This window comes from Excalfactoria chinensis, chromosome 8 (genome assembly GCF_039878825.1).
Source record: "Excalfactoria chinensis isolate bCotChi1 chromosome 8, bCotChi1.hap2, whole genome shotgun sequence".
Taxonomy (NCBI): Eukaryota; Metazoa; Chordata; class Aves; order Galliformes; family Phasianidae; genus Excalfactoria; species Excalfactoria chinensis.
In genome coordinates, this window is record NC_092832.1 from 4271233 (window position 1) to 4292603 (window position 21371).

Consider the following 21371-nt stretch of genomic DNA (forward strand, 5'->3'; position numbering starts at 1 on the left):
GGAAGTGAGTGCCGAGGCCGCCCGCGGGCCTCCTCCCGCCCCGCCCGCCCGCCCGCCGCCGGCCTCGCACGTCGCGGCCCGGCACCATGTTGCCCCTCTCCGTTAAGGATGATGAGTACAAGCCGCCCCGGCTCAACCTGCTCAGGAAGGTGTCGGGATGGTTCAGGTAAAGGAGCCGGGCGCTGGGGCGGGGCGCCGTGGGGGCCGGGCCCGAGACCGAGCTCCCGCGGAGGGGCTGAGGGGGCGATGCCGGGGCCGCCAGGTGAGCGGCTGCGCCTTCGGCCGCTCCCTCGCGGCGGCCGGGCCGTGACCCACGCGTGCTCCTTGCTAGGTCCATCCTGGCGGACAAGACCTCCCGCAACCTCTTCTTCTTCCTCTGCCTCAACCTCTCCTTCGCCTTCGTGGAGCTGCTGTACGGCATCTGGAGTAACAGGTATCGGCGGCGGGGCCTGGAACGGGGCGGCTCTGCGGGCAGGAAGCGGCGCCTCGCGGCGGGCTGTTGCCACGTCTCCTTTTGACGGGGCCGGAGCTGGGGCCGGGCCGGGCCGGAGAGGCTCGCGGGGCTCGGGGCTGTGCGGGTGGGACGGGCCGCTGCTCTCCCGGCCTGAGTTCCGCGGGGCGGCTGGGGAGCTTTCTCGTGGGGACCGCGTGAGGGACGAGAAGCCGCTCCGTGGGGAGTCTCGGGAGCCGGGGTCTGTCACCGCTTCTGCAGGGCTCCTTCTGGGGATGGGTCTTGGAGAAGTGCGAGTGAGTGGCAGTGCCTGACTGTCCTCGGCCTTGAGTGAGAAATGAGAATCGAAGCATGCTGGTGTAGTAAAGTGCTGCTTCCCATAGAATGTCAGTCCGCAGAGTTGGGAAGGGTAGTGGAGACGTGATTAAATTGCTGCTGAAGAATTTACACTAACACATAGTCAGAAAACGTACAATAACTTCTGCACAGCTGTGCGGCGTACAAGTAGAGAGCAGATCATGTAGTGTTTTCATCTGATGTGATTCTTTGATTGAGTTGTTTAATGGTATTTCTAAGTCGGTACTTCAGGGATCTGCCACGGGTATGTGGTAAGCCCAACGGCGTGTCATTGTGTATTGAACCCAGAGACCCTCATCAAAAGTTGCAATACAAACACAGATTGCTGGAACTTCTGATCAAGAGTCTTACCTGAGCAGCTGTGTAGATCTGGAAACGCGTCAGACATGTTCATATCAATTGTTGATCTTTCTTCTGAGCAAAATATTTTTGGATAGTGGAAGGAGGAAATAAATCTGTAGCAGAAAAGGTCCTGCGTCAGAGGAAAGAAACCGGAATAATGTTTGTCTGGAATTTGAAGGATTGACTGGACTGGAATTGGGAGAACGTGTTCATTCATCTGGTTTGGAAGTTAAGAATTAGGGTTTGAGTATTCGTTAGTTGGTCCTCCTGTTTGTACTTCAAAGAAATAGTTTCCAATATCTTTACATTGAGTCTAAGTTTTAGAAAAAACAAAAAGACATTTTTTTAAGTATCTCCTTGATAGAGAAACATTCCTACAGTCAAAGTGAATAGTTCATGTCTTGAAAGAGCAAGTATGTAATAAGCAAACAAAGAGCCATATAGGGAGAATTAATTCTCTTATCTGGAGAGCTCAGTTCCTTTGGTTGTCAGTGTGAGAAATGCAGAAATGGAAAACTTCTGAAGGGGAATTTCAGTAATGGAGCACACCTTTATTTTAGAGCTATCTTGGCCTACCTCGAGTGTGGCAAGTGATACTGGATACTGCAAGCATTAGCAGCATGCTGAAGATGATCTTGACTTGTAGTTTCCAGTGTCCTTCCTGATGCTAATGAGGTGGATGGCAAGATTAAAAAGCTGCTGTGGTTATTCAGATAGTTCTTCTCTCGGCTGCCAGACTATGGGTTTTATTTGATAGTGATTCTGAAAAATGGGCTTTTATGCATTTAAACTTAAGCACTTAATTGTGAGTTCTTTATCGCCACTACTTGTATTTCAAAATTAATCTGATTTTGGCCCTCACAATTGTTGTAAAACGAGTTGTAAAACGGTTCGGTTTTCTTTTTCCTTTTTAATTGTTATTTCTTATATATTCCTAACTTGTTGTTTGCTGACTTACTGTGGCTTTCCCTAAGTGACAGGAACAATAAGTTATACGATCCTCTTACAACTACTCTGGGAACTTCATGTTCACAAAGCTCAGACAACAGATTTGGATGCCACGTTTTCCTGAAGTAGAGCTTAAAGTTGAAATCTGCTACACTGCGTATTCTAAGATATTAACCACTACACATGTATTGGTGTTATTAATTCAGCTGTGGGAGTCGCCTCACTTACATGTCATGTCTTCTACTACCGAGTTTCTGCTAAATATCCTATGGATTCCAATGGAAGTTCTTGCATATATTGTGTGTTGCTAGTGGTTAACTCGATTACTTACCCGAATAATCACCATGCACCTTCTTGTGTCTACTTCATTTATTGGTCATTATACAAAAAAAGTCACGTGCAATCAGATTGGTCTTTTCCAAGGCTTCCTGTCCTTTGTGCAGCAGAATCACTTACTGCTGTACCTATAATACTGACAGACAATTTGTCCTGACCGGTGTTGATAAATCCGCATGCTTCCGTGTGCTATGAGATGTTTGCTTAAGTCTAGAAAGAGGTGGGGCTGTGTTGGTTTTGTCCCTGTGTTAAGCCTTGTAGGTACGAGCAAAGTGCTATAGGATCATTGGCTGTATGACTCCTGGCTATAGAGCTTGTATGATATTTGTTTTTTCACTAGCAGATGTCACCTGGTTTTGGGGAGGGAAGGAAGCTGTATGTATACATATAAATAATACAAATAGATAAAACAAGACTTTTGTTCTGTCTGTCCTTCAAGCCCTCTTTTGCATTGCATGTTTTGTCTGAAGTACTTAATTCTGCAGTTTATTTCAGTTAGGCCAAAAGGGTTAGCTTGTTAATGTGGAATAATTCCAACTTGGTTTAATAACTTTGTGTTTGACTTCTGTGTGCATCTAGCTGTCCTCCAAGACTTGATGCTGCCCGTAATTTTGGTTAAGCTGTAAATCAGAATCTAACAACAATTGGTCGCTACTGGAAGCGTGTTGGAAAGAAATGTAACTGGGGCTTCAGAATCAAATCAATATATCAGACTCCTTCCTAGATAGTCACTGGATTACTTGACCTTTTTAATTTGTTTACTGAAATAACACATCTCAGAGATGCGTTATGCTGATATTCTATGCTTCATTGTGGTTCTGGTCCAGATTTGGGATGGTTCTTAGCAGGTGATTACCTGTTGGTATCCATTGACCGGCAGAATTTGAGAGGTGAAGTGAATCACTTATTGAAAATAGCTCAATCAAACCTTATCAGCAGGTGAGAATAAAAGCTAAAGATTTGAAAAGAAAGCCTTTCATCATATGGACCGTTCTGAAATGACAGTGCCTTGACTAATTATTAATATTGCTTTTAATTTCCATTATAGTCCGAATACCTCCTGCCATTGGGTATATATACACACAACAACAGTCCTGATAAAGGGAATTTTTCTGGTTGTGCCATTTTGTCAGGAAGTAGAACTACTAGAACTGAGAAATTGAACTTAAGTTTTGTTTAGAAAAAATGTCTCATTTGCTGTGTGTATATATAGTAGGTGTTCTAAAAATCTACAATGGCTTTCTATGGTCCTGAGTATTTGCTGAATGAGTTGAAAGGTCTTTGTAACTGGGTGAAATAAAACTTTAGAAGGTATGTAGTGAAGACGAGGTGTTTTTTCTCAGCTGTTCTCTAAAGTTAAGGTCTTTGATAGACTTACCAAAGGCTTTTATATCTTACAGTAGTTCTGTGTCTGCTGTGGGGGAGCTCTGTCGTAAAGACAACAGATGAACGTGTCTTGTCCACCATTCTGTGGTTACTTTGGTATTGATAAGCGGAGTGTTATTTATGGGTGTATCTACCTCTGGCTCTTTGATTTGTGTCAGTGGAATTCCCTCCCACACATCATCCCAACATATGCCAGATGGATTTCTTGCTAAGCGCTCTCTCAAAGCAACCTCAGCAGGCTGACAAAAGCAGGTTTCTCAGCACACAAACTGCCTTTGTCAGCATCCTTAGATTGATGGGCTGGTGTGGGTTTGTCCCTGAGCTAGCAGAACTGTGCCGGAGGCTTTGGAGCAGTGTATTCTTATAGTACATATAAGATTAAATGCTCTGTTTTTTCTTGTGCATAACATTTTTTTTTTCTCTTTTCCAGTTTAGGTTTAATATCAGATTCTTTCCATATGTTTTTTGATTGTACTGCTTTATTGGCTGGATTAGCAGCTTCAGTTATTTCAAAGTGGAGGTCAAATGATGCTTTCTCATATGGGTAAGAAACTTCAAGTTGTTGTCTTATTGTGTGCACAAAACCTCTTCTTGCAGAACATGAAAAGTTGTATTGAAAGTATGCTTTTTAAGGTAAACGATTTAAACCTTTAATGTATTTCCCTAGAAATAGGAGAAAATGTAAAGGCTGTGCTTTTGATGAGTACATTTCACTGCTAAGAGCTCTGCAGTAGTACTAGTGTAAGCAGGTTACAGAACACAAAACTGCTATGCTTTGTCATGTGCACAGCACAGGTACAGCAAGACAGTGTTTCATGAATTTGTGCACGCAGTGAGCTGAGGTACATCACAGGGAATTGCAGACTGCTTTTGTCCCATACCTTCTGAAAGTTATCTCTGAAAGGCCCTAAGTCTAGGAGATGCTGCACCTGAGATTATAAACCATGCCTTGCTGCAGACCCAGCAGGTTTCAGCAGGTGTTGTTATCGTTAACAGCTGTGGCTGCCACTGAAGTTCCAGTTCACACAGCTGTGTTGTCCTCCAGGTATCCATCCTGGGTGTAATTGTTGCAGTTGATTCTTGTTTCAAGGGCACTTGTTTCAGTTGTGCCTATGAAAACAGCACTCGCGATACAGTAGTATTGATCAGTCATACAGCAGTTGGGTTATAAGGTGGGCTGCTGCATTGCTCATAGTGTTACTGACCTGAATGTCATCATTTAACTTCAGCTGCCTTGTATAAGCACGCGTTGTGTAGTTCGAGGCTCAAAGCACTGTTTAGTCAAGGTGGGAATCAGTATATTTAGGAATCAGTTTAGGAGGAATTTATTTTGGCATGAACAAACTGCAGTGAAAGCAGGTTTTATCTTAATTACTGCTCTGCACTTAAACAGCTAGTGTTCCGCATAATAAATGGTAGTTGTTCTCTCTTAAGTCTGGTGTTTCCTACTGTGGAATTACATGTTGATCTAGTGATGTTTTTCATAAATTGGACAAATATGTAAGAAATATTTATTTTATAACGTTTACTGAGAATTCCCTACTAAAAAAGAAACAAATTAATGTGATTTCTTTGATATTAAATAAAACTTTCCATCAGCCATCTGAAGTAAGTATGTGAGACATAACTGTCTTTTGTAGTTTCTAAATATATATTTACACTGTGACTGAATACACTGCTTATCTTAAATGGGAAATACTGTAAATCTTCGTTCACCTAGGCCAGGTGACGGCTGCAGAGGCAAGATCTTGCTGCTCTTAGGTTTGTGTCTCTGAATAAGAATACTGAAGTTAGATGGATGAATTAAGGCTTAGGGTTGCTTTGAGGTAGTATCCTGCTTGCTTAATTGTCTGAACTTGTCTTGCTTTCCCTCTGCTTATCACGTCACTGTTTTAGTATCTTACCTTTCCACATGATCTCAGGAGTTGTTTTCTACTACAAATATGGAAGCTGAGTAGAAGTTGGCAGTAGTTGTGAATTTTTGTCAACGTGGAAAATAGTTCATTACATATGAATTGTCTGTAGTTTATATACTCTGTCTTATTTGTGTATTCCTTGTGTAACGCAACTGTTTGAGAGCTAGAAGATTATTGTTCAGTTTTGAAGTTTCACGTTTTAATTTCCCCCCTTTAAGTAAATGTGGTGATATCTGCTTTGCTTCTTGTTTTTTTGCAGATATGTTCGAGCAGAAGTACTCGCTGGTTTTGTAAATGGTTTATTCCTCATCTTTACAGCTTTCTTTATTTTTTCTGAAGGTGTTGAGGTATGTAATGAGGTGAACTGTACTATCAGTTTCTATTTGTAGAGTGTATTTAGTGGAGATAAAATTACTGAAATCATTGCTCAAGATTCTAGGATCTGAACAAGAGTATGGGGCAGTCTGCAATTGTCTTATGACATAAACCCATTTTTAATCCCCATATGTTAACAGTGGCTTCTTAAACAGCATTTTGATTTACACCAGATTTAGAGTGTGGAATTCCTGAGTACTTCCTAATTATGTCCTTATGTTTACCTGCTTAATTAAGAAAGCACGAAACCGCTTAGATACAGGAGCAACCTTTCTCAACGCCTTTTACTAAAGCGATGAGAGTGAAATGCTATGATTGTTTCTTGTGTTTATTCCTAGAGGGCACTGGAGCCTCCTGATGTGCATCATGAGAGACTTCTTCCAGTTTCTATACTGGGATTTATTGTAAATCTGATAGGAATATTTGTTTTTCAACACGGAGGTCACGGGCATTCACATGGCTCTGGTAGGATGTTTATAATTTTCAGGTTTTTTTTCTTACTTTCTAAGCATCCTGTGTTCTAGGACACTGTTACCCATCAGTGAGAGCCTCAGTATTACGTTTGTAGGTCTTTTTAGTGGCAGTCCCAGCTGAATGATTTGTTGCTGTATCAATTTCCATATTTTAACACTCATTTTAGTATGTAACCGCTGTACTTCTCATGTATTTTCTTGTACTACTTCTCACCCATTTACCTGCAAGACCTAGAAAGCCACAATCTGCTCTCTGTAACATGAATCCTACTACATGATCTAGGAAGAGAATTTTTTCTCTTGCAAAGTATCTTTTGAATAAAATTAAACCGTAGTTAGATAAGGTCTCTCCTGGAGGAAGAATTAACAAGATGTCTGAATCAAATTTTAAACATGGGATGTGAAGATTCAGGTATTTTTCAACTTCATAGTCTTTCGTGTGCAATGCAAAACTTGTGTAAATGCTTCTGGTAACTGTTATTTCTTTTTCTGCAAAGCTAATTGATTCCAGTTCCAGCTTAACCTCTGAACTGTGATACAGACTCAAAGAAGAAGCTTAAATTTTTGATGCATGAACAGTAGTGGGTTTCAATTTACTATTTGCTTTTAATGCACTTGTAACAATTGTGTGCACATTTTTTCAAGCCATATTAAAATAACTTCTGGAATCGGATATAGTTCATACAGCCACATGCAAAGGTGTATGTTTCAAACAGCTCGTGTTAATTTTAATCTAACAAATTGGCTTAAAGCCATGCTTTCAAGTGACCCAAAGGATGAATAGATTTTAAGTAGCTGAGAAACAAATCTAAGTTTACTTCTGTTTAGCCTTTGTGTTTATGCTCTGATATTTGTTTGTAGGGCATGAGCACAGCCATTCTTTATTTAATGGAGGTCTCAGCCATGGTCACAGTCACAGAGGTCACGGTCACAGCCATGAGCATAAACATGGACATAGTCATGATCATGGCCATAGCCATGGACTCTCTCATGGTCAGGATTACTGCCATGGTACGTACTTAATGTCATAGAATTTTACTTGTCTCAATTTAAATTTGACATTGCTGATTTTTCTGAACAGAGGAGAGGTTGCTGACTGCTTATTGTTATAAGTACACAGAGAAATGGTTTTTCAGTTGTGATCAATGAAGTGTTATATATATATTGTCTACCTATATTTTTGGACTGTTCATCTTTGTTATATGCAGGCCAAAGGTAAAGGCATGTATGCTATAGCAGCATAATGAAATGAGATACTAAGTGCTTTATTTCAATTTTTGATGAAATAATAATAAAAAACTATTATGCCAATGTTCTCGATTGAATTGACTTCACAGATAGTCTGTTTTAAAGCTGGTTACTTTGGTATTCTGTATATTTGCTATGCTTAAGTTGTTTCCTTGAAGGCAAACAATCTGAAGAGATATCCGCACAAAATATGATCTCTACCCTTCACTTCAGGAGAAGAGATGGTGTGGTTGCCACCTGTTTGAAACAATGCAAACTAAAGTCTTGATGTAATACTGCATTGTTGATCCTTTCTGTCTGAGCTGTGAACTAAAATCTTAGGTAACTAAGAATATGCTGTGCTGTGCTCTGAATATGCACAGCTGCTTGTGACAGGAGGTGACAAAGAGTATAGGAAAACGTTTACTTATGCCTTCTAGTAGGTATTTTTATTAGAAAATTACTAATTCTGAAAGATGGCTGGAAAACACAAGCTCGGTGTTGGCATTGCCCTCCCAGCCCTCTCCCCGTGGAACAAAGAATGTGTTCGGTGCAATTTAATATGCAAATCAATTCCTGCATAAGTCATTTTATATCCTCACCGTAAGTCATTTGCTGTCCTTCAGTGTTTTTTCTTAAAGGTGTTTTGTTTTTTCTGATACGTTGCCCCAGAGTCATTGATCTGCTTGAATGAGAGGATTTTTTTGGTTCAGTTTTGGCTTCAAGTCTTGTTTTAAATGCTTGGGGCAAAGCATACTAATACTCCTTGGCACCAAATATGGTTGCACTCTTGCTTGCTCCTTTGTATGACTCATATTCTTGAAGTGGCTTCTTTTGGTAAATATTGGAAAGGTTTCATTTCTCAATTTTTGTTTTAAAAATAAGTTGTTTGAAAAGAACCGTTTGCACATATATACACTGTATATTGTTTTATATAAAAAAGTATACAATTGTGTGAAGCTGTGCTTTCTTTAACAATCCATGTTTTGAGACTCAGTTGTTGCACTGAAAAACAAAAGCTAGAGCTAAAGGTAGTCATTGTGAGCAGCTTGTCTGTCCAAGACATTTCAGAAAGGAAAACCATAACAGAATATGCCACCTGAAGAGAGCCTTTGCATAGGTTAATATGCCACTATGAACGTTATTTCCACAGATGACCATTCTCTTGAGGGGATGACTGGTTCTAGCAAGCAGATCTTACAAGGTATGATGAGAATAAATCCAGTGCTTTATTTGTTTTAACCTTTTCTGCCTGTGACTGCTCATGACACGTCTATTTCAGAGGATGCCTCTGGATAAATGCTACCTTTTTCTTACTTGAAATTTCCATCCGTGTTTGAACAGTTGAGTGCATACCCTGTGCATGGCTGGGCACTGAGACATTCACTGAGTTATAAACACAGTGCTGTGTCAACACTGCTTAAAAGGGAGGGGTTCAGCTTCTATACTGTTACGATGCTGAAGAGTCAAAGATAAAAAATGAGGAAAGAGTGGTAAAAAGCAGAAACCTAAGGTGCAATGTACATCCTAGAAACCAAAAACGTGCCATTATTAAGGTAGACTGTGTTTGGAAGACGCAGGTCGGTATAATAATCTCTGCAGGGTACCGCAGTTTTAAACTAGCCATTACGCTTGGTTCAAACAAGATGGTCATTCAGGCTATAATCACTTGAAGGAGAATTGGAGTCCATAATCTCCTGAGAGCTAGAAGGGTATAAACTATTAACTAGGTCAGTTTTGAGCTTTGATTTTTATTTTAAAGTGCTCAGAATTCAGAGGGGAAGAATTGTGCAGTGCAGTTATCTGATGTGTCCAGGTGTATGTTCTATATTATTATTCTATATTATTATTCTATATTGAGTGGTTTCCTGACTTCTTTGTAGCCCTTCCAAGGGAACGTTTTCCATCTCTTCCAGTGCTTGTATCTTCATCATTTTGTGTATGTAAACTTCAAAAACAGATATGAGAAGACTTGACTTACTGACATCCAAGTGAAAGGCATGTTTAAACTGAATTAAAAAAACAACACTATTTTAACTTTACAGTATTCTTCCGAGTTTCCTCTGTCCACCAATTGGGAATCCACCAGTTGCTCATTTGTCCCCTTCCCTGCAGTGGTGATGGAGAAGAGGATCAAAAGAATACAAACAAGAAATATGCTTGGACTGTGATATAGACAGTTTAATAAACAAGGAGGGGAAAAATAGGAGTCAAACTTTGGTGCAGAGGCAATCACCTGCCATCTCCCAGCCAACAACTGCTTTAGAAAGCTTTTGTTTAGTTATTGAGCATGGCATCACACAGTATGGAACGCCTGGCTGATCTGGGTTTGTTGTCGTGGCTGTGTCCCCTTCCAGCATTCTGCCCAGCCCCTGCCTACGTGCATGGGGGCAGAGTAAGAAACAGAGAAGACCTTGATGCTGTGTAAGAATCATTCAGCAATAGCTAAAATGCTGGTGAGTAACGAGCACTCACAAACCTGATGCCTGGCGCTCTGTGGATTACTATGAAGAGAGTTACCTACATACCAAGCACAATGAAGGCTTAAGAAAATTGATAGAATGCTGATTTACTGTTGTGAGTTATCTTTTTGTTAGGAGGGAATATCACACTCCGGAGAAATGTATTCAGCAAGGTTTCTGAATGACCACTCCTGTTATTGCCAGCAGGGAGCGCCAAAGGCTGCTTTTTGTAGTTTGATTCCTCCTCCTTACCCTGAGCATTTCTCAAGATAACAGTGAGCTTGTTCACTTCTGCAGTAATAAGTAATTCTCAGAATCACTTGTCTTCAGTCTTTTTGCCAAGCAGTTTCTACTGTCAGTGAAACATAATTGTCTTTCAAAGCCTTACAGGTCTGTTTTTGTTAATGAGTTTCTTTGCTATAATACAGGTGAGTACTGAATGAAAAACGTTAGCTGTAGATCATTGCTTAAGTTGATAGTCATGCCATGAAATACCCCTTCATGCTACGTGCAGAAAAGGATATAATTTCTTCAAGTGCTTTATGTTTTAAGGATACATTGAAACCCTGTGATTGCTCTTTGACCAAACATTTATGAAGAATGTAACAAGTATAAATCACGTTACCTAGGTCTTGCAACTCTACTCTTTAAATAATCTTTGAAATAATTCTGTTAACTTTTTAATACCAGTCTAAATTGATGTTAATTAATCTCTTACAGGTGTATTTCTACACATTGTTGCAGACACACTTGGAAGCATTGGTGTAATCATATCTGCTATATTGATGCAGAACTATGGTCTAATGATAGCAGATCCTATTTGTTCAATGCTGATAGCATTACTTATAGGTGTGAGGTAAGTATTGATATCTGGTAGTCTTTTTAACGCTAGTTACAGTAGCACAAATTACAGCTCACAATAGCAGGTTTATCTGTTATACTTAGGTTTTACAATGCTTACTTTTATTCTAAGTAGCACGTTATCTCTCTTCTGTATACTTGTTTTGGTGTGCTGTTAAGTGAATTGCCTTATCTTTTCTACAGCTACTGGCTTTTCTTTTAAATCCGCATGTTTTAACACTGTAGGCACAAGTACTGTGTGTTTTTTTCAGTTTCAAGCTGTAGTACTCTTCCTTTCTGTATTTTAGTACACGCTTATGTAAGCCAATGTACTCTAGTAAATGGAGCAGAACGACTTCAGTGCAGCAGCTTGTTGGCACAGAGTATGCCCTTGTCCCTGATGAATCAAGACTGGTACTTCTTTTTCTGTGGAGAAAACTGTTTTTCTTTGTGTTTGTATCCTGAGACATCCTTATTCCTTTTAAGACTGAATGGAAATGCTTCAAGTAGTTCCTTGCTTTCCCTATTGTTGCTTACCAAGATAACTGTAAATGTGAAGCAGTTTGGATGAGTTTGGAGCAGCAAACTTGTTTTATTCAGTGATGATGTTACTGGGGTATTTCTGGCAGCAGTTCAGATGGTGGCACAGGGCAGAGTGCCACCAGTCCAGGTAGAACATAACTGAAAAACTTTGTCTCTTCAACCATGGTAAATATCTGATTAACTGCAGATACATGCTTCTGTTTATACCATATATGGCATGTTTATACTATACGCATGGCAGTGTTCACAGAGTTATTGATGTGAATCTCCCTATTTATCAGAGTAGGCCAGTATTCTTCAGGTGCTAAATGCACACAAAAATCCACATCGCTACTAGGTTCTTGCACTAATATAAGTTAAATGGGTTGTCTTAAACCTGTGATTTCATTAAGGGCAAATTATTAAAAATGCAGTTCTGTAAATGAAAACGTCAGTTATGTGACAGATCTCCTGAAACTGGAAAGAAAGGTTTGGAGAAGTCTTGAGGCTGATGTTTGCAAGAGCCATCACTAGCTTTTTGTTTCTTAGAGGGCTGAGGAGTCAGTGTCTAGCACAGATTTCTGCCCACCTCTATGGGTCTATTTGCAATAAATGAGTCCAGGAAGGATTTCATGTCAGACTAGAGGTAAGGTGGAATGGAATGGGAGTACCTGTGTATGCCAGCAAGCAGACTACTATTGCAGTAGTTCAAAATATAATAATCTTTTCTTTGTTAAAAAACAAGTGTCAGAGATACAGTTTGATCAGACTGACTTTGGTTACTTGAAAATTGTAATGCCGTCTGAGGACTTTCCGCTAATAGCAACTGTAAGATTTTGCTGCTTTTCAGTACAGCTGAGTTAGAGCACTGAGACGTTTCCCTTCCTACAGGAGTTTGTTAGCTGATTGGTTAAAATACACTACTACTTATATTTATCTTCCAAAGCTGTCATGTGTGACTCAGCATATATTAAGCTGTCCATTTCCATTTTAATCAACTGCTCAGACCTCTGGCTCTACATTACAGGTATTAGTGAGGTAGACTAGGTAGACATGGCAACGCTTTCTGTGCTGCTGCTAATAACACTTCAGATTGGAAAAGTAAATGTTAAACCTGTGATCTTTGTTTTGAATAAAGCCTTCGTGCTAGTTAAAATTTGCCATGGCCTAATTAAAAAGAAATGTATATCTCAGAAATAGTCTCCCAATCCTGTTTCTGCATGTGGGTGGTGACTAGAAAGAAATGATTTTGAAATCCAGCTGTAGATTTTCAGCTATAGTGTTTGAAGAGCCATAGCTGGTCTTGGGTCTTAGCGGTGTTAATCTTCCACAAAAAAAGAATTCTCAAATCCTCTCACTTTCTCTATAACAGTGCATGTGAAAGTGTACTTTCTTACTTTTAACTCATATTGTACACGCCAGCCACCTATAAAAGCTAGTATGGCTTTTGGAGAGGATTTGTTTATATCCTGAGGGCTAGAGCCTCTTTCATGTTCCTTGGTCTTATAAAATATCATGGTATTTTAGATTCAAGTCTTGGTAACAAGGGACAATTGCAAAATTGCACCTGCTTTACTAGCAAGGCGTGTAGACCACCCATGCATGAAAAATGTGGCAGGGGGAATAGGAATGCAGAAGTTGCTGGAGGAGCAGCTCTGTATATTTCACACTGATGACTGATGTAATTCTGGGTTTTAATCAAAAGCTTTCTACCGCAATACTGTGTGTGAAACAGTGGAGTATCAAAGAGTTGTGAAAAATGGGTTCTATAGATTGTTATGTTTGTTTACAGGGAAAGGTTACCTGGTGAGAGAAAGTGTCCCTTTGGAAGTAGATATGCATGTGGCCTTGTGCACTCTTAACAGCGTTTGTGAGAGTGCATCCCATTATTGTTGCTGTCTTCTGGTCTTTTTGGCTTTGCAGGAGATAAACTTCTTCCTAATTAAATGAGAAAGCTGTGATCGTTTTGACTCGCCTACAGTATCAAGCAACTCCCTGATTTGCCTGTATTCTTTGTACTTCTGAGTTGATGACTTTAATTAAACACTCTGCTTTGGGGTTTCTCGTTATGTCTTGATAAAAGTGTAATTCATGCAGCATTATTTTCAGAAACTTGTTCAGGAAATTTCTCTTAAGGCATTAGTTTGGAACCATTACAAAGTCTGGAATGGGTGAAGTCTTGTCAGCAGGAAGACCCTCTTTCAAGTGGATTTCAGTGGATTGTCTTTTACCATTCACCTCTTTGTTACCATAGTTGACTCTGAGTGACTAATTCTAACGTGCTGCTTAAAACTGTTCCCCGTTTCCTGGCAAGAAGAGACAGCATTTGTGCTTATGCACACCATGTTGATTGCACAGACCCAGGTTTTCAGAATGAAGCAGATAGTAACTACTGATTCAGTAGCAGCACGATTGTATGAGGCCACATGGAGTATGTCAGGCAGTGAATCTGACTGGAATAATACTAGGTATTTTTCTGTTAGGGTTCTCATTTTCCATTAAGTTCACTGTACCCGAGTAACCTCTGACTGCTTTCTACCATAGCCACTCCAAAGAGTGAGCTGAGCAGTGGAAGCTGCATATGCTGGTACTGCTTCGAGACAGAAGTGGAACTCATTGCTCTGCCATGATGGCAGTGTTAGACACAAAAATTCAGCTTATGACTCCTTAAATTTATCTTTGCTTTTGCAGTAGAGAGTTAAGTGACTTACATGCTCCTGAAATCAGATTATTATTTAAGTTTTGAGACTGGACTATAGATAGTTATCATAATCTTAAGTGTTAGTGTATTCTACTGAACCAAGCATAATAGACTGCTCCTAAACAAAAATCAACATACTGAATGCTTAGTAAGTGTAAATGTTCAGCGACAGACTTGGGATATGAACTTGCTGGTATTGTGATGGCTTTAGAAAAAATAAAAAGTATTAATATACATTTTATATAATAGTTTGCTGATTAAGCAAGACCATGCAGTAAAGAGAGAACCTCTAATGGCTTCCAAATGTTCACTCTTTGAGGTCAGATGAGACCCTGCACTTAGCTCATGTCAGGAATATGCTAAGTATTCTGTTTCTGACAAAATATCTTTGGTATAGCTGGACTGGTGCACACTAATTTTGTTTTATGATCTCCTTGTTATTATTTTAGTTCATAAGAAATATATGTCTTAAACCAGGGGCAAAAGAAAAACAGTTTCAGCTGCATGTTTTCATAGCTGTTTGTGAGTGATTTGCCATTGAAGTAGGTTTTGGTAAGAAGCTGTGCTTATCAGCTACTTTGTCATTATATGCTTAAGGCACTTAAATTTCAGCCTGAATCCCACAGTTTAACCAATTATTTTTTGATTGTTGGCTGATTGTCTCTGGGTCATTTGAGGGAGAAGTCAGCTTTGCCCTTAGTGTGACACCATTAGAATTTGTCTATTCTTTTATTATCCCTGACAGGTTTTCATGGTAACTTTCTCATCTTCTGATTGAACAACTAAAGAACTATTAAAGAGCATTAAACAATGTTATTTTACTTTGTTCTGCAACTTCTGAAAATGTCATAGTAGTGACCTTCCCTTTTTCTTTATAGTATTGTTCCACTTCTGAAAGAATCCATTGGAATTTTGATGCAACGAACTCCTCCATCTCTGGAAAATGCCCTGCCTCAGTGCTATCAGAGGGTAAGCTCTTACTTGGGCCATTTTTGTGTATGAGGAAAGTGTTGAATTAATGAGTCTCAGCAGACATGAGGATGTTATCATTTCTTTTTCCAGTAAAACCTGTGTAAGGTTCTGTAGATTGTAGAAGTGACAATGCCAGATAGATTATTTTTCTGAAATCCTAAATGTTACATGGCTTAAGCTCAGCTTGTTAGAGAAAGAGATCCTGAAGCTTTTCCTCACAGTCATTTGTGCTGCTAGCGCATGAAGTTTTTCTTTTGTCCAGGGTAGTTTATCTCCCTCAAAATCTAGTTCTGTCTTTACTGAATTGAGGTAAAATGACATTGACAAGTGTGTGTAAGGAGGTTAATCTGGATGTGATTCGTCCTGTTACTCCTGACTGACTTAACTTATAATGTGTCATGATCTGAGCATGTGAAGCACCTTTGCAAACTTACAAAGTATGTTGTCTTAATGTGCTTGTAGAATGAGTGCCTTTGTTTCTCAAAAAGTTGGGGTTTATATAATGACTACGTGAAGGCTTTTTGCTGAAATTGGAAGAAGAATGGCTTTGATGGAGCAAACTTAAGCCCTCACTAAATATTTACAGGCATATTAACACATTTCTATTAATAGTTAGAATCTCTCTACTTTTTAATGGGGAAATTACTGCATTTGCAGAAATTACTGTTGGAATTTGAGAAGGCATTCAACAAAATAAATGACTTTTCTCTTTTGGACACAGCTGGTTTCAGAAGTGGTTTCAATAAAATATTTGTACAGTGTACAAATAGCAAAATACAGAATTGTCACCCATACATAGAAATCTGCTTTCAGTTCTCTACAATCACAGAGACTATAATAAGGAATTAAGCCCATGTATTTTTTTGGGGGGAAAAAACTAAAGTTGCTTTTATGTTTAGGTGCAGCAGTTGCAAGGAGTTTACAGTTTACATGATCCACACTTCTGGACCCTCTGTACTGATGTTTACATAGGGACTTTGAAATTATTAGTTGCTCCTGATGCTGATGGAAGGTGGATTCTAAGCCAAACTCACAATATTTTTACTCAGGTATGTATCTCAAAAGCAGAGTCACCTGAGGTGACACTACAACTCTTATTAAGAAAAAGGTCTCTTTTTTGGTCTCATTGTAACTGTTGAAAAGCTGCTCTTCTCCAGCCATGTAGAACAACTTCATAACTCTTGGTAGTATAAGTTGAGTTTCTGTACCTCTCTGCATTCACTTGTGACGCCACCTAATAGAAATAACAGCAGTAATTTTGAGGTACTACATGAAGTTGAAACCTGTATGTTTGAGTACATATGAGGAACCAAGGAAATAGGTGAGTCTTTCCTCAAGAGAGAAATTCTGACCACAGACTGAACCAAGTTTGGTTAAGAATAATTTTTCTTTGCATATTGTGCTGTTTTTCGTAATGTTTATACTGTGATGATCACCGGTTAAAACGTAACCATTAATTGTCGAGTCGTGTAAGATCAGTGCATTTCCCTTTGTTTCCCTATAGAATAATAGGTATGTTTTTACCTAGGAATGTATTTGGTAGCATTCATAGTTAGTTTGAAGTGCTAGAATTCTTTTGAGCACCTGACACTTTATTAGAAGTTAGGATTTTTATTAAGAAGATCAAAATAGTAGCAACTGAGTCCGTTTTTTCTGTTTCTTCCTTATACTTCCATACCATTAAATACTTAGCTTGGCTGCCTGTTTCAGTGTCGTTGCAGGGCACAAATGGCTTAGAGGGATTATCTAGAGTCCCTTGAGATGAAATAGGGAATTATTTTGGAGTGATTTGCATACATTTACCAAAAGTTATTCTAGCATCTCATGTCAAATCAATTCAGTGTAGCCGTTGTTGTTTCTTGCTAGAATCTTAGAGTAGAGCTGGTTCAAACCACAAATGCTGTGTTGTAGTTGCGTGCTTTTGCTCCGCTTCAGTCTGACAGCTGTGTAAGCAGCTTATTTTCGGGCAGTACAAGAGAAAATTTCTTTATGTGATAGTTGTTTAGGATAAATGCTAGTGTTAATATATACTTACACACACAGAACCACAGAATCACCAAGGTTGGAAAAGACCTACAAGATCATCCAGTCCAACCATCCACCCATCACCAATAGTTCCCACTGAACCATGTCTCTCAACTCAGTGTTTCTCTGTGCTCTCCTCTTGCTCGCTTGAATGAGTGACCTTCCTTTGCTTTAATTCTCTCCACCACACATATGCCTCTTCAGTATATGAAGAACCATGTGCTTCATGCAGTGCTCTCTAACAAATGTATGGGTTTCAAAATTTGCAGGCATCTCAACAAATGTTGTGCTGAGTGTGAAAGCTGAGTTAGAGGAAATGGGGATTCTGGGACTCAGGTTACTGTTGTGGACAGTTTATCAGGACATTTATTGTTTGGTGTTTTTTCATCTCCTTCTCTTTTCCGTAGGCAGGAGTAAGACAGCTTTACGTACAAATTGATGTCGCAGCCATGTAGTGAGCTTCTGAAATTGTGCTGTTGGACCAAAGTTTTCTGTACTGTAATGGTATGAAACAAGACACTTCCCAAGACAGAGCCTGCCTCTACCACTGTCCTGGAATTGACTGAACAGACTTCTGTCTCTGGGCTATGGATGAAGTTGACTTCTGAGGAGTAAATGTGGAATGAATGTTATGGACTTTGGGTCTTGTCTTTTGTGGCCCCCTAAACTTGTAAGTTTTTGAAGGTTTTTTACTTACTACATTTGTTCCAATAGGAAATTAAAATGGTGGTACTGGAAACCCTGTAACGTCTTCAGTAAAGCTGCTGAAACCACTGCTCATTCCCATAAAACCAGTGTTATCAGAAATTGGAAACTTGTTTTGTACATAATGTCACAATGGCTGACATGCTTCGATATAATTGTATGTTTGTACAATTGTTTGTACTTTGCAAACTTAATGAACCAAACCATATTGGGTTTTCAAAGTGCCTTTTATATCATGAGAGGTATTTGCCAACATAAGTACGAGGCATCAAGGGGTTTTATTACTTCTACAAATATATCTTGTATGCAGTCTGATTATTTACTAGCAGTGTATGTGGGGACTTTGTATACTTGCCTAACCGTAGATGTTAGACTTCCCTTACTATTGCATTGTACCAAACAAGAGAAATTCTGAAGGTAAAAGGCAAAGCTGTTGTAAAGAGACTTCAAAACGAGCTGGGTATTTTGTTGCACATATCTTGTGGCAACTGTTCTAGTCAAGGAACTAGACTGAGCTGCAATTCTTAGTCTCTTCATACTGTTGAGAGTAATGAGATGTTACGTGATGCTACCCATGTTGATAGCCACCCAAAAAACAGGCAGCTGAGGGAATTGTTTCCATGGTTGATGGAAACAATGCATGAAGCTTTTTTTTCATTTTCCAGACTGTAAGAGCAAACAAACCTACAGCCCTTTCTTTGGGAAAGTCTAAATCTCTTTTTAACAGCTTGTGGTAATTCTTGCTAAAGTGATCGGTGAGGTAACTTTTGCCTTCCCAAATACTAGAGATGTGCTCCTGGTGCTTATACTGGAAACAGAAATAAAGACCACTCTTCATGTTATTCCAGATTATACTTTTCCAGGATGAAAAGTCGTGGCTTTTTTCATTATGCCACTGTAGCCTTTTGTATTTTCTTTGGGGGAAAAAATACATTCTCAATGGAGTAAGTTGTTTGTTTTTTTTCCAGATACATTTGTTGCATTTTGTAGTCAGTTTATGCTTTCCAATCTCAGCATTGTTTTCAACGACAATCTGCTATACTGGGTATTACAGGTAATTCCACTATGCTGTTGTAGCTAAATTAGTAAGAGAAGGTTTAGAAGGATGACATTATACTTCACGAGAGGATACTGTGGAGAGAGAAACAAGACAGCTGTTTGTCTTGTAAAACAGCCATTGCTGCCAGCTTTAGATTTAAGTATCCTTTAGATACCTGATACAGAGTAGTATGGCAGTCAGCACCTGTAGAAGCCAGCAGTGTCTCTGTAGTAAGTGTTAGGCATTGGGCAAGTACTGATGGTTTCTTTGCAGAAACGGTTTGTTTACCACTGATGGTACTTAAAGAAGAGGAAGTTTCTGGCACTCATTCTGTCGTTCCTATATAGCATCTGAACTGTGATCTCTCTTTATGGGAAAATACTGGTTGTTGCCAGATTGGTAGATTGGTACCTGAATTCTCCTAATGAAATATAGCAAAGTTAATGTTGATTTTGCAGAAAGCTTGGGGTTGTAGTTCTTGATCTTGCAACTGAAAACTGGGAGTGAAGAATAACAGCAGTAAAAAGCCACGTACCTCTTCTAAACTTCAAGGTCCTTCCCTGTCCTCAGAGCCTTATTTACCCTTGTTGCTGTTTTCTAATCTTATTCATTTCTCCAGGGGGTGCAGGTGCCTCACTACTCTGTCAGGTTTGCTTCCAGCCTCACCTTGTAGGTGCTCTGCCAGCTGTGGAGGTCCTGACTGGAGGATGAAAAGCTGCATGCGGTGAGGCAGGGTGCAAGACTCTGTTGAGCAAATTTGATTATATCGGCTGAAGATACCATTTGCTTGTATGACCACAACAAGGTATTTAAAAGACAGCTGGAAGTCCTTATTTTGTGGAGATGCATGTGGACTGTGGCTTGTTGCTTTACAACATAATTTCTTGATGTTGTAGTCAATGTTCAAAGCCAAGCACTAGCCAGCTCCATTACAACTGTCATGATCAAAGAGCTCTGTTTGGTTTAAATCATCTTTATAGCAGCTCAGAGCATCTTTGGGGTCTGAGTATTCCTGGACTTGCTGAAATGTATTGTAGCATTGCCCAAGTTGTAGGGCTTGGTCACTGTTTTAGTTGTCTTAATGAAAAGACAACTGCTACAAACTGTTGTAGGTTCTCCAAATGAGAATCTACCCAAGTGTTTGTTTTAAAGATACGTATCTACAAAATTTTCCATTATAGGAAATTAAATGCAAAAGCCCCTAAGCTTGTTATAATTACACGATGTTGATTTTAATAATTTTTAATATGTTTTTATTGTTTAGGAGGACTTGATTTCTAAACAACGTACCACCTTAATTTGTAAGCATGACTTGATGTTTTATAAGAAATACAATACATGTGAAATACTGTTTTGAGGGTAATTTAGGAGAAGTCAGATTCAAAATAGACTTTTCAGCTGTTTTAGCCTTTCTGACAAAGTGTAAGCATTGCGAGGTTCTACAGAAGACGGTAGCTGGCCTGTCCCAGTAGCCAACTGCAGTCACGTTTAGCTCTCTTGTGTCAGTAAGTGATGACATTTGACTGTTCTGGTTTTCTTTCCAGCTACTGAGGGGCTGCTTGCTGAGGCTTTAGGAGAGTAAAAGCCACGGAGCTGGAAGTGCAGCCTTTTTTGTCTTGAATATCAAAACTCAGTTATTTTGATTTGCTGGTTATGTAGCAATTGGCTTTTATGGAGTTTTGCTCGTAACACGTTTATGGATAAATCACCTTGTTTGAGCAGACTTGTGTGGGTACCTGATATCCATCAGTGGATGTGTCTGCAGATCATTTGCTGAAATGGACTTCGTAGCAAACAGTATAGAAGTGTGAGCCTAGTTTTCAAAGTATGCTTTCCTTACATTTTCATGTAGCTGAACCTTCATGTAGGGTTTCTGATCAAAGTGATATATATTTCTTTCTTTCCTGTGGAAGAAAAGAGTAACTTAAAACTACATTGACCAAAGTCCAGTTCTGCAAGTTGCATTTATTGGGACAAACAGCAGAATGGTGTTTTACTTTGCTGAGAGCATACTGTGAAAGACTGCTCTAGAATGCCTGTGCTTAAAATGCCCTCAGTGTAGTAGTAAACGTGGCCCTTGGAGAGAGCTTGATTTGCTCAAGAAAGTACAGGTTAAATAAATGGCTGTTTCTACATGTTATTTCTGCATAACACTGCTTACTAAAAGTTAAGCTTAGTCTCATTAGTAAGAGCTGAGGACACTATTTTTACACAGAAATTGAAACTTGCTGCTGCTAGTAGGATAGACCTTAGTGACTCTGAGCATTGTCTCTATTGCTTACTTGAGTTTAAAG

General features: G+C 39.4%; 1 protein-coding gene across 2 annotated transcripts; it reads left to right on the plus strand.

The window, feature by feature from the left end:
• Positions 1-18: 18 nt before the first annotated feature.
• Positions 19-21036, plus strand: SLC30A7 (solute carrier family 30 member 7). 2 transcript variants are annotated; one of them, XM_072342799.1, is made up of 11 exons: positions 19-166; positions 332-433; positions 4251-4364; positions 5996-6083; positions 6450-6576; positions 7446-7595; positions 8965-9015; positions 10994-11129; positions 15215-15305; positions 16208-16357; positions 17741-21036. In XM_072342799.1, exons 1-11 carry the CDS (start codon positions 87-89, stop codon positions 17786-17788), a joined length of 1137 nt encoding a protein of 378 aa, XP_072198900.1. In that variant the 5' UTR covers positions 19-86; the 3' UTR covers positions 17789-21036. The 2 variants fall into 2 exon arrangements, with proteins under 2 accessions (XP_072198900.1, XP_072198901.1); XM_072342800.1 differs by having other exon boundaries at positions 4256-4364; positions 17741-17932.
• The last annotated feature ends 335 nt before the right edge of the window (positions 21037-21371 follow it).

Bases quoted from the DNA above. Each gene is read 5' to 3' on its own strand.
- SLC30A7 (XM_072342799.1), top strand. From the start codon at position 87: ATGTTGCCCCTCTCCGTTAAGGATGATGAGTACAAGCCGCCCCGGCTC. The intron at 167-331 runs GTAAAGGAGCCG...GCTCCTTGCTAG, and splicing joins AAGGTGTCGGGATGGTTCAG to GTCCATCCTGGCGGACAAGA. The intron at 4,365-5,995 runs GTAAGAAACTTC...GTTTTTTTGCAG, and splicing joins AATGATGCTTTCTCATATGG to ATATGTTCGAGCAGAAGTAC.